General features: G+C 66.0%; 2 protein-coding genes and 1 pseudogene across 2 annotated transcripts; 1 reads left to right on the forward strand and 2 right to left on the reverse strand.

Moving 5' to 3' along the window:
* Window positions 1-891: 891 nt before the first annotated feature.
* Window positions 892-2,795, forward strand: LOC148056195 (ring finger protein-like). The gene has a single exon (XM_087753080.1). The coding sequence runs from the start codon at window positions 1,379-1,381 to the stop codon at window positions 2,351-2,353; it is 975 nt and encodes a 324-aa protein (XP_087609206.1). The 5' UTR covers window positions 892-1,378; the 3' UTR covers window positions 2,354-2,795.
* A 5,407-nt stretch (window positions 2,796-8,202) lies between these two features.
* Window positions 8,203-10,954, reverse strand: RNF208 (ring finger protein 208). Its single transcript, XM_087752962.1, has one exon. The coding sequence runs from the start codon at window positions 10,503-10,505 to the stop codon at window positions 9,708-9,710; it is 798 nt and encodes a 265-aa protein (XP_087609088.1). The 5' UTR covers window positions 10,506-10,954; the 3' UTR covers window positions 8,203-9,707.
* Window positions 10,955-12,292: 1,338 nt separating this feature from the next.
* LOC148056196 (uncharacterized) lies at window positions 12,293-13,314 on the reverse strand (annotated as a pseudogene).
* Window positions 13,315-16,175: the final 2,861 nt, after the last annotated feature.

Consider the following 16,175-nt stretch of genomic DNA (forward strand, 5'->3'; position numbering starts at 1 on the left):
TCTGCTGGACCTGTCTTCCACCCCATCCTGGGAGCCACTTCCAGCCGGGGCCGGGCAAGCCAGCAGCCTCCAGCCCTTTCCCTGGCAGCCTCGGGTCCGTGTGTCCTCCTGGCCCTGCTGGTGGCCCAGTAGTGCCAGTGCCACCACCTTTCTCCCCCAGTTCAGTGAACTCGGTGCCACTGTGTAAATAGCAATTAAGGCCCAGGGCATGAATCAGCCGGGGACAGTCCCTGGGAGCAGACTGGGACAGGAAGGGACAGCGGTGCCACACCACGCCTGTGACCCAGCCACCCTCCCACACGCCAAATTATGGGGTCCTGCACGGGCGAGCGGCACCCCGGGGCATTGCTCGAGCTACGGCACTGGGTCTCCCCACCCCACTGCTTTGCCAGCGCTGCCTTGCTGCGAGGAGCTGTTGCGCTTGCAGACCCAGGCTGTGCTGGGTGTCCCCGTGCCTTGGGGACAGCTGGGGGGCCAGCACGGAGCTGCTGCATGGCAGTTATCATGCCGGTGACACCGTCCCCTTGCACGGGGCACTATCCAGGCTGTGCTCTTCCTTCCAAGCCCTGCAAGCGGCTTATGGGACATGGCAAGGCGAGGTGGCCCCATGCAGGGATGGACCCAGGGGACAGGAATGAGCTGGGGGGCCGTATTGGGGCGGAACTGGGAGCAGAGCAGGGCCCATGCTGCCATGGCCCACGGGCAGCGATGTGACGAGTGCTGGCCGTAGAAGTGGCTCCATTTTTGCTGGGCAAGGGGAAGAGGCGGCCGTGGGCCCAGCTCCTCCCCGGCTCCCGCGGGAGCTGATTGGCGCGGGCATGGCTGCCTGCCCCGGGCTGCCTGCATTTGAGCCGCTTCCAGAAGCTGACAAACCAGACTGGTTAGAGCCAGGCTCGGCCCCAGCCCTGCCTGGCCCACAGCAGGCAGCAGCTGCCTGCACGGGTGCCTGCCACGCCTGCACCCCTTGCCGGTGCAGCGGGCAGAGCCTGGCAGCACCCAGCTCGTCGCCCTCTCCTCTGGACCGTGGCGGGTCAGTACTTCGTTGACACTGGGGAGGGGGAAGAGAAGGAGGAAGAGGAGGAGGAGGAGGAAGTGGCTGCTGGATGCTCACAGCAATGCCCCTCTTGGGGTGGCCTATCGGTGAGGGTGATGGGGATGCGCCCCATTTTCGGGGCTCCTGACCTGTCGGCCTGGGAGGGGGCCCCAAACCGTGCTGGAGGGATGACGGGACTCTGTGGATGCTGCTGCCTTTAAACCCTTCCAGCAGCCGTGCTGAAGGGCACCTCCTGCCCTGGAGCAGCACCCACGTCCCGCACCCAGCCCCGAGGGGACTCAGGGGGCGGTGGGTAAGAGGGGCAGCCGCGGAGCAGCTGCCCCCATGGAGCCGGCAGCAGGCGAGGAGGCAGAGCCTGGCCCTCAGCCGGTGCAGGCAGCCGGTGGGGAGGGCTGTGCTGAGCAGCAGGGTGAGAGCGAGACTGCGGGGTTGGGGGACCCTGGGGAGCCGCCCCGGCTCTGTGGAGAGACGCCTGCCGCTGACTGGGGACGCTGGAACCCGCCGACAGCGGAGGACACAACCGAGCCACTCCTGCCCGGGCATGACGAGCCGCCTGCCCATGGTGCCGCCCTGCCTGCGGGACAGGACCCTCCCGCTGCCGCCGCCATCAGCCCCATCCTGCCCCGTGGGGAGAGCCCAGCGCCACGGTGGGGGTCACCCAGCCTGGAAAGTGCCTCCAGCTCCTTCCTGAGCCTCTCCGGTGAGGAAGAGGAGACGTTGAGCAGCGAGGCGGCAGCAGAGCCGTGCCACGTGCCGGCAGGCAGCGAGGACGAGTGCCCCATCTGCACGGAGCCCTATGATGACCAGCGGCACAAACCGGCCCTGCTCAACTGCAACCACGGGCTGTGCCGTGCCTGCCTGCACGCCATCATGGACACTGCCGCTGGCGCCGAGTTCGGCCGTGTCCGCTGCCCCATCTGCCGCCAGAAGACGCCCATGCTGGAGTGGGAGATCTGCAAGCTGCAAGAGGAGCTGCTCCTGCTGCATGCCCAACCTGGCTCCTCCGATGCCCTGGCTACTCCCCGGCCCCCGGCCCTGCCGCCCCGGCGCCCAGGCCTTGCTGGTGCCCTTGAGCATCGCTTCCAGGTGCGCTTCCACACCAGCCGCATGTTTGGGTGCCTGCCCTGCGTCCGCTACCCGCCCTGCTTCATCCGCGGGCTGGGGCGGCTGGAGCGCCGCTGCCGCTGCTGCTACCTCCTGGTGCTGGCACTGCTGCTGGCGGCTGAGATGCTCAGCCTGCTCCTCATCTTCCTTCCCATCGTCCTGATGGTGCTGCTCTTCCTCATCCTCGACAAATAGCGCTGGGTTTGTGCCTCCAGGCTGGGCCATGCATGGGGAGAGGAGCCCTGCTCCTGCTGGGCCCCTGGGGCTGGTGCTGGGTGGTGATGCCAGCCTGGGAGCAAACCTGTGAACCCAGGTGCCCGGGATGCCCCGGCGCTGCCAGTGAGCCTGGATCGGGTGAGGCAGCGGAGGAGCTGGAGTGGGCAGCTGAGGGAGGGGAGCCCAGAGCTGGGCATCACCTACATCCCGCCAGGCATGGGGTGACCCATCACTGCAGCAGCCAAGGGGCGGATGGAGCAGGGGCCCTTCCTGCACCGGGGGCACGTCCCTGGCATGGGGCTGGGGACCGGAGGGGCTCTGCGGGCAGAGCAGGGCTGTGCCGTAGGCTGTGCTGCCCACGCCTGGGACAGACGGACTGGGGTTCCCCAGCATGGACTGGAAATACAATTTGCAATTTTACCACGGCCGTGTCCAGCTGAGTTCAGTGCTTGGTCTGGGCTGAGCATGTTCCCTCAGGGTCCAGCGGTGACACAAGGAGGGGATGGGGACAGCCAGTGGTCTCCAGCCACCCTGGGAGAGTGTGCCTGCCCGCACCGCGGCACCTCCCAGCCCCGGTCGAGCGGTGCCAGCCCGTGCTCATGCCTTGCCCTGCATGGAGATAAGAGAGCAAACACGGCTCCGTCCCCATGGGCTGGCGCTGGCAGCACCTAGCAGGACCCGCCAGCGGGGACCCGAGTGCTTGAGGACAGGCAGGTTCGGCCCCAGCCAGGCACCGAAGGCAGAGGAGCCCACGGTGAGCATGGCACTGGGGCTGTGCCCACATGGGACCTGCCCACGGCTGTGGCAGGCAGGAATATCTCAGCGCTGAGCAGGGTGCGGGCTCTGCTCCTCACTTGGCAGCCGGCCCTGCATGGGGGCTGTGTCCCAGCCAGGTGCGGTGCCCCGCTCCCCAGGACCCCACCAGGGCGATGCCCAGGCCACGACCCAGCTCCTCTGCACCCTTGCTCCCCACCCTGCTGCAGGGCGCGGGGCTGGCAGCTGCTTACTGGGGACATCTGTACCCCGAGGGGACGGGGACGGCTCCAGGCTTTCAGCCACCTTTGGGCTGGTGGTGGGTGGCAGGGAGGTGTCAGACCCCCATGACCCCCCCAAGATCCCATCGCGGGGGTCAGTCTCCTGCGGTGTTGGCACCCATCTCAGCAGCCTGGAATGCGCTGCTCCTTATTTATCTCTGCCAGCCCCTTCTTGATGCCCTGCCAAAGCTCTGCGCAGACCCCGTGCCAAATCGCCCCCCCTGTGCTGTCACCTCTCTCCGGCCCCACTCTGCCCGTCCCCACCACAGGGGCTGGCTGACACCGCAGTGCCCTGTCCTCCTGCCCGGCCATGCCGGGGTTGTGCAACCAGCCGTGTGTCCCAGCTTCGCCCTTCTCCCCGGAAACATCCACGGGCACCTCCCCAGGGCTGCGGCTGCGGGGGACCGCGGGGTACCACCCCCCCCTTCCCCTTCCTCCTGCCAAGGGAGCCAGATCGGCGGGGGGCGAGCCAACGCTGCACAGCCCTGCGGGAAACCCGTGCCCTTGTGCCCACGGGGGCAGAGATTCACGCCACAGACTTTGCCGGGGCACTCGGGCTGCTCTCAGTATCGGGGCTGCCGTGCGTTGCTCCAGCAAAGTGCCAAGGTGTGGGAGGCAGCGGTAGGAGCAGGGCACCCCAAAACAGGTCAGGCTGGGAGGCAGAGGCAGGCAGGTCCACCCCCGGCCCCCATCGCACCGAGGAATATTTATTTATATCAAGTGGAGCAGCTCCATCAGGAGGAGCACCAGCTCGGCCCTGGCCGCGGGCGTTTTCAGCTAGATGGGGCCTGCGGGGAGGGGGGGCTCAGACACCCGGGGGGCCCTGCCACCGCGTGGGAGGCCTGGCACGTGTCCCTGCTCCACATTACGTGGGAATATAACGGGCTTTTGGGCAAACCAGGCCAGAGCTGTCCCCATGGGGACACAATGGAGCACGATGCACCCTCCAGTGCATCTGTGCTCCCCTTGCCAGGCTGCCGGCACCTCTGGGTGCTGAAAGCCAGAGAAGGGCACCTAAATCACCCCGGGAATGGGGTGTCTGGGGGGGCTGTGGTGCGGGACCAACCCCGTGGGCGATGCAGAGCCCGGTGGTGCTGCCCACGGTGCCTCGGCGTGCAGACAGGGCTGGCCCGTGGGAGCCTGGCTGCAATGTCCGCTCACAAGGACTCGGTTATATTTAGCGTGCCGAGATAGCAGCGAGCGGCACCCACCGCAGGACGGTGAGCCGGGCCGGGGGCGGCGTGCCGAGAGCCATGGGAGGCTGCGATAGGGCTCTGGCTGCAGGGCACCATCCCCCGGCACAGACCCCCCAAAGCCCCGCACACAGCCCCACACATGCACCCCTGATTCCTTGCACCCCCCCCACTGAGCACCGCATCCCCCCCAGCAGCCATATGCACCCTGTCTCCCCTTGAGCACCCCACTGCAGCCCCCAGCACCCTCCACGCACCCCAGTCTCATGCACATCCCCGTGCAGCCCCCGTCCGCCTTCTCACCAGTCCCCCAGCTCTCCTTTGCTGCCCCCCATTACCCCATGGCAGCCCCCCAACCCCTCTCCCCCCACCATGAGCTCCAGCACAGCTCCCCAGATCCACCCCATCTGCCCCCTCCCACAAGCCTCTGACACCCCATTGCGCCCCAAACGCTTCATCGCATCTCCCAGCCGCTAGCACCAGGCGGGTGACATGGTGTCCCCAGACTGGTGACATGGCTGTCCCCATCCCCGCAGGGACCTGCCCACCCGGAGCTCTGCAGGGCCGTATCTCTCTCCTGGCTTCTCCTGCTGAAGTCTGGCGTGTCCCCCGCCCTGGTGCCCAGCCATGCCTGGGTGGCAGCGAGGACATTGGCAGCACAGCCAGCCTCAGGCATGCACCGAGTGTGCTTGGTCTCACCTGCCGGGGCAGGCAGGGGTGGGGGTGTCAGGGGCCCCATCCAGCTCTGGTCGGAGGCATCCCCACCCCTTTTGCACCACAACCAGCAGCAGCATCTCCCCTTCCCCACTCAGCCCCCACGCTGGGGACATGCCAGCGCTGTCCCCATCCTGCATCCGTGAGAGCGAGGCTGGAGGGACAGCGGCCAGGGGGACAGCACGAAAATGGTGAGGGGCTGGGAGCAACTCCTGCGCCAGAGTCCGGCCTTGAACATGGAGCCAGGGAGGGAGTGGGAGCGGGTGCCTGTGCCTGCAGGCAGCCCTCGTCTGGATTTAACCCCAAGAAAGCTCCCGAGTGCAGCAGTCCCTCCCCGTCCGTGGGGCCAGCGCTGCCCTGGGGACCTGTCACAGCCTCTCGGGCTGCATGCCACAACCTATTATCGTCTCATCGTGGGATTGCTCCTCGTTGTGAAAGCTGGGTGCTGGCAGAAGCCGTTGCAAGCAGCTTCCTCTCCTCTGAAACAGCCGTTTCGGGTGCAGGACCGCCTCGGGTTGAGGTTTTGAGGCTGCATGTCCCCAAGGAGGGCCCAGCCCTGATGCTGAGCCACCTCCTTCCCAGCCTGGCATGGTGCTACCCCATAGCCCAGCACAGCCTTCAGCCCTGCACTGGGGCCGGATCCTCCCCCCGCTCTGTGCCAATGCGGAACCGGTCCTGTTGTGCAACCTCCCAGCAGGGTGGCGGGGCAGGATGGGGACCAGTGGGGCCACACACATGGGGACCAGCCTCGGCGCTGCCCGGGGCTGCCTACCCATCACCATCGGGAGCTCGGAGCTGCCCCGGCCTGGTGCAACCCCCGGCACTGGTCAGCCGGGCTGTGGGAGCCGGTTTTGGGGAGAACAGCTGGGAAATATCATCCTCTGAACCCGTGCCAAACCGGCAGAGAGCTGCCCGTTCCCGGCCCTTCCCACATCTAAACCAAGGGCGTTTGGGGAAGGGTCATCCCCAGGAGCCATTCAACCCCTCAACTCCCCTCTCCCATCACGGGCCAACCTGGACACTGGGAGAGCTCAGATGTTCATCCCAGCCTGGGACAGACATTTGATCAACGAGGAGATTTTACAACCAGCTCATCTGGGAATGTCTGTGAGCATCTTTGCCCACACGTGGCCAAACCTGCTCCCACGGCAACGTCCTGGCCGTGTTTAAGCAGCCGGTGGGACCTGGAGTGCTTTGAAAACCCGGCTTGGAGGCACAAAGCTCAGTGTGGCCACGGGAGCGTTTCAGGGCTTGGGATCCCAGAGTGACTTTGAAAGACTTTTAATTCACCTGCTGCCGCGACGCGAGGGCTGGCACCTCCCCGTCGTCCCTGTCCCCCCGCAGTACACCCGGGCCCCTCTTCCAGCGAGCGCTCATTCGAGGTTAATAGGGCTGGTGAAATGGGCTGTTGCCCAGCACTTACTCCTGAAAGGTCCCATTTCTTCCTTAATTGCAACTCAAAATCAAATTAGCGGTTTTAAATTTACTCTGTGCCCAAGAGGTACCACGACAGGGTGAGGACGCACTGTACCCTTCGTCCTTACGTAATAAAAAGGGTAAATTCCTGCTTTGAGGGCAAAATTGCTGCCCTGGCTGGCCCATTGCTTCGGTATCTTTGGGGCCCCGCAGATGGAGGTGCTCGTCCTGGCTTCAGGATGAGCCTTTGGGGTGATGGAGATGCTCATCCCGGATTTGGGGCTGCCCCAGCTTCCCCGAGCAGCCACATTGTTGGGCTCACTGGGAAGGGATGCCGTGGCCGCCAGGAGCCCCCAGCACTGCTGCCAGTACCCCCCACACCCACGGAGGACAGCGGGCATGGGGGTGCAGGGCTGGGGAGCCCAGATCATGGCCATGGTGCGCTTGGGGCCGGGGCTGGCACCGGCTGCATTATTGATGCTGTAATTCAGCACCCAAGGACTGGGATGTGGTTTCATTTTCTGGGCATAGAAACCCTTCTGGGAGGGGGGGGGGGGAACCAGCAGCCAAGCACAAGGGGTCCGCAGCCACCCCGTGCACCCTGCACCCCCTGAGGGTGGGAGCTGCCCCCAGGGCTCAGCCACGAGCCAGGGAGGTGCCGGTGCTTTGGAAGCAGCTGCTCCACAGTGGCCCATAGCAGAGGGCAGAGACAGCCGCTGCTCCCAGAGAAAGGAGGTTCGGGGGCCAGCACTGGGCCAGCGGGGCTGTGCGTGCACACACACGCACTCTCCGCTGTGCACACGCGTGTGCGCCCGCACAGCTCACGCCCCAGGGAACCGCGCTGCCCTGGGAGCATCCTCCCGCCTGTTTCTGCTGCAAACTTCTGCCTCTCCCAGCTGGAGAGTTGCCATCGCGGTGACCCTGGGGTCCATTCGGTGCAGGCGGTGGGTGCTCCCCACCGGTGCCATTTGCCGGTGCTGCCGGGTGCACGCTGGGCCCCGGGGCAGTCCCTGTCTGCAGCTGGGGATGGCGCAGAGAGGCCGTGAGCATGGCCGGGCCCGTGGGTGCATCTGCCCGTGTCCCTGCCCAGCTTCCGTCGCCAGCGGGTGCCACCTGGGCCAGGCTGGCAAATCCTCCCCCCAGTATACCACATCACTCGGGAGGAACAGGACATCCAGCAAGTATTTAAAAGCCCTTGGTGTGGGTGGGGACCACTTGCCAAGGTGGGCAGGGTAGCCCATGGTGACCAGCCACATGTGGTGGGACCAGGGACTGGGCAGGGAGGGGACACAACCGCATCAGAGCTGAGAGCCAGGTCACAGGAGGTGTCAGTCCTTCCTCTGGGTATCTCTCCCCCAACTTGCCCCACGGACCGAGCGGGGCCATGCGCAGCATCCCGGCCGGTGTGCGGCCCCGCTCCGGCCCGCAACGACGCGCCCCCTGAGACGCCAGCTCGCCATTCGTTCCAATATAATCTTTATTGGGGAGACTGATGGGGGTCAGAACAAGGCCGGGTATAAAACATGATCATTGTCACAACCAGCAGCGGGAGGCATTGGCAGAGCAACACAGAAACGGTATCGGCCCCCGTTCTCCACCGGCAGCGGGGTGGTACCCGGGGCTGTGCCGGCGGCATCGCCTGCTCCCTCGGGGCGGGCGGGGGGGGACGGTTCGGCCCCTCTCCCTGGATGGATGCTGGGCTTCGGCCAGCGCCGGGGGCTGCTCTTCCCTCTCCAAGGCGTGGGGCTCTGCGGGGCCCCTGTGGCTCACGCAGCCCTGGTGCCCGGGGACCTGGCGGCGTGTGCCCCTGGTGCCGCGGCCATGCTGGGTTGTGGTGCTCAGCCCCGTGGGAGCACCCGCAAATTATGGCTTTTTCTTTTAGTTTTTTAGGTTTATTTTTTTGCTTTTTTGGCAGCAAATTTACCCCTCCAAGTGCCCTGGAGAAAGCAAGACTGTGCACAAGGGGCTGCTGCCCTGCCAGCCCCTCCGCGCAGGGGTCAGAGCAGAGGTGCTGCTCCAGGGGAGGGACCGTGGGCAGGAGCCAGACCTCTGCCCCCCTGCCCAGCCAAATCCCCTCACTGGAGCCAGCAATTTGGGGTACTGGACCCCGCACCGCCCCCCCCCCCCCCGAGCCATCCCATGGGGCATCGGTGCAGGGCCCTGGGTGGAGCGGCAGAGAACGGGCACAGCTCAATGCCTTTGTGAACGCATAGCGGCCTGGGATTGGGCGGCTGGGGACGGCCAGGGAAAAAACAAGAATCCTCCAAAACGAGGATAAAGTGGAGCTTTCCTCAAGGGCCTGCGGAGGAAACGGGCCGCATGTCTGTTCGCAACCGAGGGGCCGGCGCGGCAGCTTGGCATGGCTACAACAACTCGGGCGCATGGCGGCTTGGCCGCTGAGATGAAAGCTTTGGCAAATAACTTACAGAGAAGGAGCCGGGGGGGGGGGCAGCCGGGGACCTGTCCTCGCCTTCCGTGCTGGGCGGGTGACCCAGCGTGGCACTGCGCACCTCCAGGGTTCCTTGTGCTGCCGCCGGCGGCTGCGGGGCGATGGGGAGGGTGTCGCTCCGACCGGGACCCAGCGTCCACTCTCGAGAGCCGCGGGGAGAGAGGAGGGAGAAGTGCCCGGGGAAGGAGCACGGCAAGATGCTTGATGCACAGCGGGGGCACCCACCGCAGGACTGGGGGGAGCTGGAGCCCCTGGATGCACTGGTGGACAAGCTCCCCATCCCAGCGTCCCTCTCCCCAGGCACCACTGGGGTGCAGGGGGCTGCCCCCAGGTCCCAGCATGCCCACCGCCCCCCACCAGTGCCAGCGAGGACGCCAGTCCCACATCCCTGCCCACAGCGAGCATCAGAGCATCCCCAGGCTGCGCCACCGGCAAAGAAGGGACTGGGGACCGGCCACGGCGCTGCGCTGTCCTCTCCCACCCGCCGGCCGCCCTGCTGCCGGGAGGTGCAGGCAGGGGCGCGGGGCTCACATGATGGTGCAGGAAGACAGCGGGTTTCGGATGTGGCAGGTGCAGGCAGCCCCGCAGTACTGGCGAAAGGTCTGGTAGCAGCTGCGGTCGGTGTCGCTGCTCCACTGGACGGGGTTGGCGGCCAGGGCCTCGGCCGGCAGTCTGTTGAGGATACTGGTGTTGACGGCCAGCGCCGCCAGCCCGTAGTCGGTGAAGAGGACGGTCTCCCGCTTGCAGGTGGGGCAGGAGATGAACTTGTACTTGGGGCAGGACTCATAGAGGATCTGCAGGCACTCCTCGCACACCGAGTGCAGGCAGGAGAGGATGCGGGGCCGCTTGTTGGTGAAGTTGTACATGTGGCCGCAGGTGGGGCACTCGAGGGGCTCGCAGGGTGTCGAGGGGTGCAGCACGTACTGGTTGACGATCACCTCGTCTGACGGCGGCTGCCGGTGGTAGCAGACCTCCGAGCTGCCCTTCCGCTGGCTCTGGTACCCGCGCTCTCGCCGCGGCAGGGGGGGAGTCCGGGGCAGCGGCAGGGGGCCGGGGGTGGCATCCAAGGCGGGGATGTCCCCGCACGCCTGGTTGACGATGATCTCGGACTCGGAGGGCCAAGCACGCTTGGCCACGAGGGGCGGCTCGCGGCGCGGGGCCGGCGCGTAGCGCGGCTGCGAGGCCTGCAGCTCCGAAAACTTCTCCGGGTGGATGATTTTCATCGCCTCCATTTTAATGATGACTTGTTGCCCTTTCAGACACGACATGAGTATTGTTTTCACATTACTGTCCACTGCTCTGGGGTCTCCGAGGGACGCCTGCATGAGGCTAAAACATGCCGGCAGCTTGCTGAGCTTTCAATCTCGGTCTGACTGCGGAGCAGGAGCACGGGGAGCAGCCGCTGGCGCGGGAGAGCATCCTGGGGAGACGGGGCAGCGCCAGCGGGCCCCGCGCCCCTCTTCTCCGGCCAGCCCCGAGGGCGCGGGGCGCGAGGCCGGGATGAGCAGGGGGAGGCAGGGCTCACAGCGGCATCCTGCCTGCCTTGGAGGATGCTCTCAGGCAGGCGATCAAAGCGTCGGCTCCGCACAGCGCCTCGCCGGGATGTTAACGTGACATTGGCTGTCACTCGGCAGCCCCCCCTTCGCCTTCGCTGGCGCTTCCCGCGCCGGATCAGCTGCAGTCAGGGACGGTCAGTTGGGAACCGTGGCGCCGAGCGCTGCTCGGGGCAGGTGAGTCTGGGGGGGTCTTGCCGGAACCAGGGGCAGCCCCTACCTCGCCCCGGCCCCCGCCTCCACCCAGCCTTTATTCCTGTTTACGTGCCGTGGGATCCTCGTGGCGCTGAAGAATGTGTTTGCAAATTCCTTGGCTCTGACTTCCCGGCTCTGCCACTTGCTGTCACTGGCAGCTCCCGCGGGGCAGGGGCTCAGGGAGCATCCCACGCCGGAGGGCAGCTCACCTTGGCTGGTGCCGGGGCTGCCACGCGCCTTGTCCCTTCCGTCCCCGGCACCTCTGTCCCCAGCTCAGCTTCGTGCTCGCTGGAAATGAAAAGCGAGAGGGGGTTGGATCCAAGGCTCTTCGGGGATCTACTGGCTGCCAGCGCTCCCTCGGGATGCGTGCCTGCCTTCATCCTGGCAATTTGGCAACTGAGCCCTGCAGGTCCTGTCCATCCGCCCGCGTGTTTGGGCCGGCGGGAGCGGGAGCAGGCAGGTATTTCCCCCCAGGCATCTCCTCGGCAGCCCCGAGCATGGGGTCCCGGGTCCCCCCTCCGTGCTGGGGGCCGGGAGGGCAGGTCCCCCTGCACCCTGCTGGGATGCAGGGCCCCTCCTGGGGGGGCTCCCCCACCGACCTGCCTCTGCTCAGGGTTTTCTCTCACGTTTAGCCCCTCCTCTGCTCAGTGGATCTATTTTTACCTCCATCGCTTGCTCCTGATCTGTCCCTGCTATTATCCCGCCCTCCAGCTTCCTCTCCCCCTTCCCAGCTCCCTGCCCTTGTCCCGGGGCTGCTGGAGAGGACAGGCCACGTTTGGGGGCAGGAGATGGGGGGCAGGCAGCCAACCCGTGGCCATTTTCTCCCTCAGCAGCCCCGGCGACAGCCTGCCTCTCCTCCGAGAAGGGCGAAGGCGCTCTTCTCCATCACGCTGCAAATCCTGTTAGAGGGATGCCTGCTCCTGCCGAGCCCTGCCAGGCCTGACGGAGGGGGCCCGAGGGGGCCATCTGCTTGCAGCAGCAGCCCTTGGGGACGACGAGAGGCCGCGGGGGGTTCAGCCCTGGATGCCCGAGAGCCGTGGGGGGCCGGATCCTTGCCCGACCCCAGTGGGGGTGTCCCCGGGGACCATGCCCTGGCGGCACTGGGGTCCTGCAAGCATCCTGCGATGCCTGCCCTGGGGAGGGAGGTCTCACGTCCCGCATCCCCCATCACGGGCCCACATCCTGCACCCCACATCCTGCACCCCGCACCCCACAAGCAGTGCATATCCCGCCCCGTGCACAGCAGCAGCCCCGGGGGCCCTCTGCCCGCAGGTCTCGCGCAGACACTCACCCGCAACGCGCCAACGGGCACGGCGATCCGTGCGGCCAGGCAGCCGCCGCGCACAACCACCGCGTTTCCACGCTCACACCCCTTCGTGCACCGCCCTGGCGCAGCGCCCCGCCGTACCCCGCATCCCCAGCACCCCTCCACGACCCGCAGCATCCACCCCCCGGTGACCTCCCACCGCGACCCCCGGCCCCACGCACCCTGGCCCACGTCGCGCTGCCGCGCTGGCGGCCCAGCGGTGCACACACATGTGCACACCCGCACACACACACACGTCCTCACGCCCGCGCCTGCGCGCCCGCAGGGTGATGCCCTCCGGGCAGCCCGGCCAAAAGGACGGTCGCTGCCGGTCGTTTACCTGCATTGGCCCGCCGTGCCTCGGACGGGGGATCCCGGTGTGGCCGTGTCTCCAACTGAGCCTCCAGACCCCCGCTCCGTCCCCGGTGAAGGTTTGGAGGCCCAAGCGGCTAAAGGTTATCTGAAAGGCAGAGGGATGCGGGCGCTGCCCGTGCGAAGTGCCGGCTCCCCGAGGATGCTGGCGGGTCTCCACCGCCGCTCCCGGCCGGGCCGCGGCTCCCGGCCCCGCTTCCCACGGCCCCGCCGCCTCTTCCAGCAGCTTCCCCGGCGGCGCGGGGAGGGTACCGGGCACAAAGGCAGGGCTGGCGGCGCCGGGCTCCCGCCGGCTCCGCTGGCTCCGGATGCTCGGCGGGGAGCCGCTGCCGGGGGGAGGCGGCAGGTAACGCCGCCGCCGGGGAGGCACCTTCCGCCCGCCGCTCCGCTCTCCCTCCCCCGGCTCCTGCGGCCGCCGAGCCCCCGCTCCGCTCGGGGCTGATGCAACACTCCCGGGCCGACGGCGCAGGCTGGCTGCCCCGGGGGGCTGCGGCGGGGGCACCCCCCTGTCCCCGCTCCGGCAGGTGCGGGCGGGCGGCTGCGGCCCCGCTGCTCCCGCGGGGCTCGGCGGGCGCGGGCGCTGCCTGCGCGCTCCCGCTCGGTGCCGCCCGGCCCCGCAGTGCCGCCGCAGTGGTGCAGCCGGCTCACATTTCTCTCGCTCAGCAGCGCCGGGGCCCGCCGGCCGCAGCGCCCGACGCCCCGCACACACACACACACGCACACGCACACACGCACACACCACCACCACCCCCCGCACACCCCCGCACACCCCGCCGGGCCCTGCCCCGCCGCCGCCCCGCGGGGCTCCGCTGCCCCCCCGCCCCGGCCCGTCGCGGCCCCGCTCCGGCTCCTTCCCGCCCCCCGTTACCCCGGCGGGTCCCTGCGAGGTGTTTCGGAGGGGCCTGCAGTGACTCAGCATCCGCCGCTTGGAAATGGCTCCACCGCGCAGGCTGGGGAGCGGGCGATGCCGCTCCGGGGGGCAGCGGTCGGGGGGCCAGCATCAGGGAGCGTGTGGCAGCGGGGAGGGGGGCCCCTGCCAGCAGCCCCCGCCGCTTTCAGGGCCGTAACCCCAGTAGTGGCCCACGCTACCGCTTTTTCCCCACTGCTGAATGCACCCCCCCACGTCCCAAGGGACCCCTGCCCCACCGCCAGGCCTGACCCCGACCCACAGCCACCCCTGCGGCAGCGGAGCCGAGGGGTCCCCCACCCGGAGGTCAAAACCCGGCTGCGCATCCCAGTCCCTGCTGAGCTCCAGGGACAGGGGAGCAGGGCACAGGGTCTCTCTGTGGTGCCTGAAGGATGCGGTGGGCTCAGCGTGGCGTGCAGGGGGGTCACACCGCCACTGGGTACCAGCAATGCTCTCAGGTCCCTGGGGAGCACTGGGGAGCACCGTGCATTGCTGGGGTCTTGCTGTTTTGACCCCCTTCACTGGCACAGGCAGACATGAGCCCATGGGCTGGGGACACCCCGCATTGTGCCCTGGGAGGACAGACTCCCAGTCTGTACTTCCCGGCTCCGGCCATGCCCTGGCAGATGTTAGAGGCTGGGCTGCCCTCTCCCCCCTCCATGGGTGCCTCCAGCATGGGGAGTCCACAGGCAGGCAGCCAAAATGGGCAGCCAGGCCCACATGGAGCCCCCCAACTTCCCAGCCACGCTCGAACCCAGAGCTCAGAGCCAGCCACCCCCCAGGCACCCACACACCTGAACCCGAAGGCGCTCCGTCCCTCCATCCCTCCCCGGCTGGGGCAGGGTGCCGGTGGGGGCTTACCAGGCTCCTTTGGGTGCTGCTGGGGTTTCCCTGCTTGTGTCACCCACTGCCGCTCTCAAGCTCTTTATACTCCTCCGTTGGCCCCAGGATTTTGCCTGGATGTTGATGCCCTCCCCCTCAAGGTTACCCTGCCCAGATCCGCTTGCTGGCCCTCCGGCCTTGCTGCAGCAAAGACCTGGCCACCACTCACCCCGTAACAGAGCAAAGACCCGGCCGCCACTCACACCCCTGACCCCACGGCCCCATCGTGCTCACACCATCGCTGTCCCCTGGCCCCTCCATCCGTGGGACGGGCACTGAAGCTGGAGCTCACGTGTTTCACTGAAGAGCTCTGTATCCCTGCTGTCAGCCCGGAGGAAAGCTCAGCTCCGTCAGGCCTCGTGCAGCCCGTGGATGATCTGACCATCCACACTCCAGGCAACGATGCTAAAAATCTCACCCAGATGCCTGGCCTGGAGGAGAGGACCAAACCCACCCAGGCCAGAGGGATCGCCCGGCACCCCGAGGGCTCAGCCACGCTCCATCCTCGGGCTGGACCGACCCTAGAGCGTGGCTTCCCCCGGGGACCATACGGCTTCACCCACTGGCAAATCCACGTTCCCCTGTTGACAATTTTTAATCTAGTTTCTTTCTGGATAAGGGATTTTGTAACAACTTTGCCTCTAGTCCCTCTAAGTGTAATTCTTTGATCTGCTCACCTGCCGAAATCAGTGTGAGGCTGCTGCTGTCTGGCACCCTAACAGTGCTAAACAGGGATTCCCTTAATCTTCCCCAACCTCTCTGTCAGTTTTTGCTTACTTTCCTGCTAACGCTTCTGGAGGCAGATAGCAAGAACCGATATATTATGCCTGAACTCACAGAGCAAAGGAAATTGCAGGAAGTGAGTGAGCACGAGCCATTTTCTGTTATTAATTCATATGGCATCCCCGTGCTGACCCAGCTACACGGTGTTATTACGCTGCTATTCCATGAGTTAAGCAACAGCTCTGTTTAAAAATAATCATAAATGATATCAGGCACCTTTTCTGCTGAACAAGGGAGTGTTTGTGCCAAGATGCTGGGGATCCTCGTGTTGCCCCAATGGCGCTGCTAGCCTCTGCTCCCTACGCGCAACGGACGTGGCGCTGGATCCTCCCCATCCTGGCACAGCAGCACTTCTCAGCCTCTCCTCCACCTATTCAGGTACTGGTGAAGCAGTTTGCAGCCCGAGCCAAAGCCTGGCACTTCTTTTCCTCCTAGAGCTTGTGTTAGGCTTGATGGGGTCCTTGGGGGCAAGGGCCACTAGTTAAGTCTTGTGCAAGAGAGGCTTTGGCCCCAAGTTTTCATCCAGACGTGTGAGTGCTCAGTGAGACTTGCAGAGCTCTCCCAGGCTTGCTTTTGCGGGTGCAGAGTTTCCCTCTTCTTTGCTGAGTTGGTTCACCAAGATCTCTGCTTTCCACCCCAAACCCTACGTAATCTCACCCTTCAAAGCCCAGACCCTTCATCTCCATCTGGGCCGAGGTGGCTGCGCTCTCGAGTGATGTCCCTGCCAAATCCCAGCCCTGTGGCCAACTCTAACATTTGCCTTTGCGTCTGGCCATACTCTTACTCCTGGCTTTAACACCTAACTTTGCCATATGTACATATATTCTGCGTTATCCTTCATAAAAATCTGTTGTATTGTGTGTTATCATAAATGTGCATCTTTATGCTGCATGTGGATGTTCTCAGCACATCCTCTGAGCTGTGGTGATGTGACATGGCATGCTTTTCTGGGTTTTCCAAACAGCACTGATTTATTTTACCGTTTTGTGAGAGCTTT

Source organism: Nipponia nippon, unplaced genomic scaffold (genome assembly GCF_047370975.1).
Source record: "Nipponia nippon isolate SJK-2023a ecotype South Korea unplaced genomic scaffold, ASM4737097v1 scaffold_16, whole genome shotgun sequence".
NCBI lineage: Eukaryota > Metazoa > Chordata > Aves > Pelecaniformes > Threskiornithidae > Nipponia > Nipponia nippon.

What these genes read in the sequence shown, in the direction of transcription:
- LOC148056195 (XM_087753080.1), top strand. Translation starts at nt 1,379, where the DNA reads ATGGAGCCGGCAGCAGGCGAGGAGGCAGAGCCTGGCCCTCAGCCGGTG.
- RNF208 (XM_087752962.1), bottom strand. Translation starts at nt 10,505, where the DNA reads ATGCAGGCGTCCCTCGGAGACCCCAGAGCAGTGGACAGTAATGTGAAA.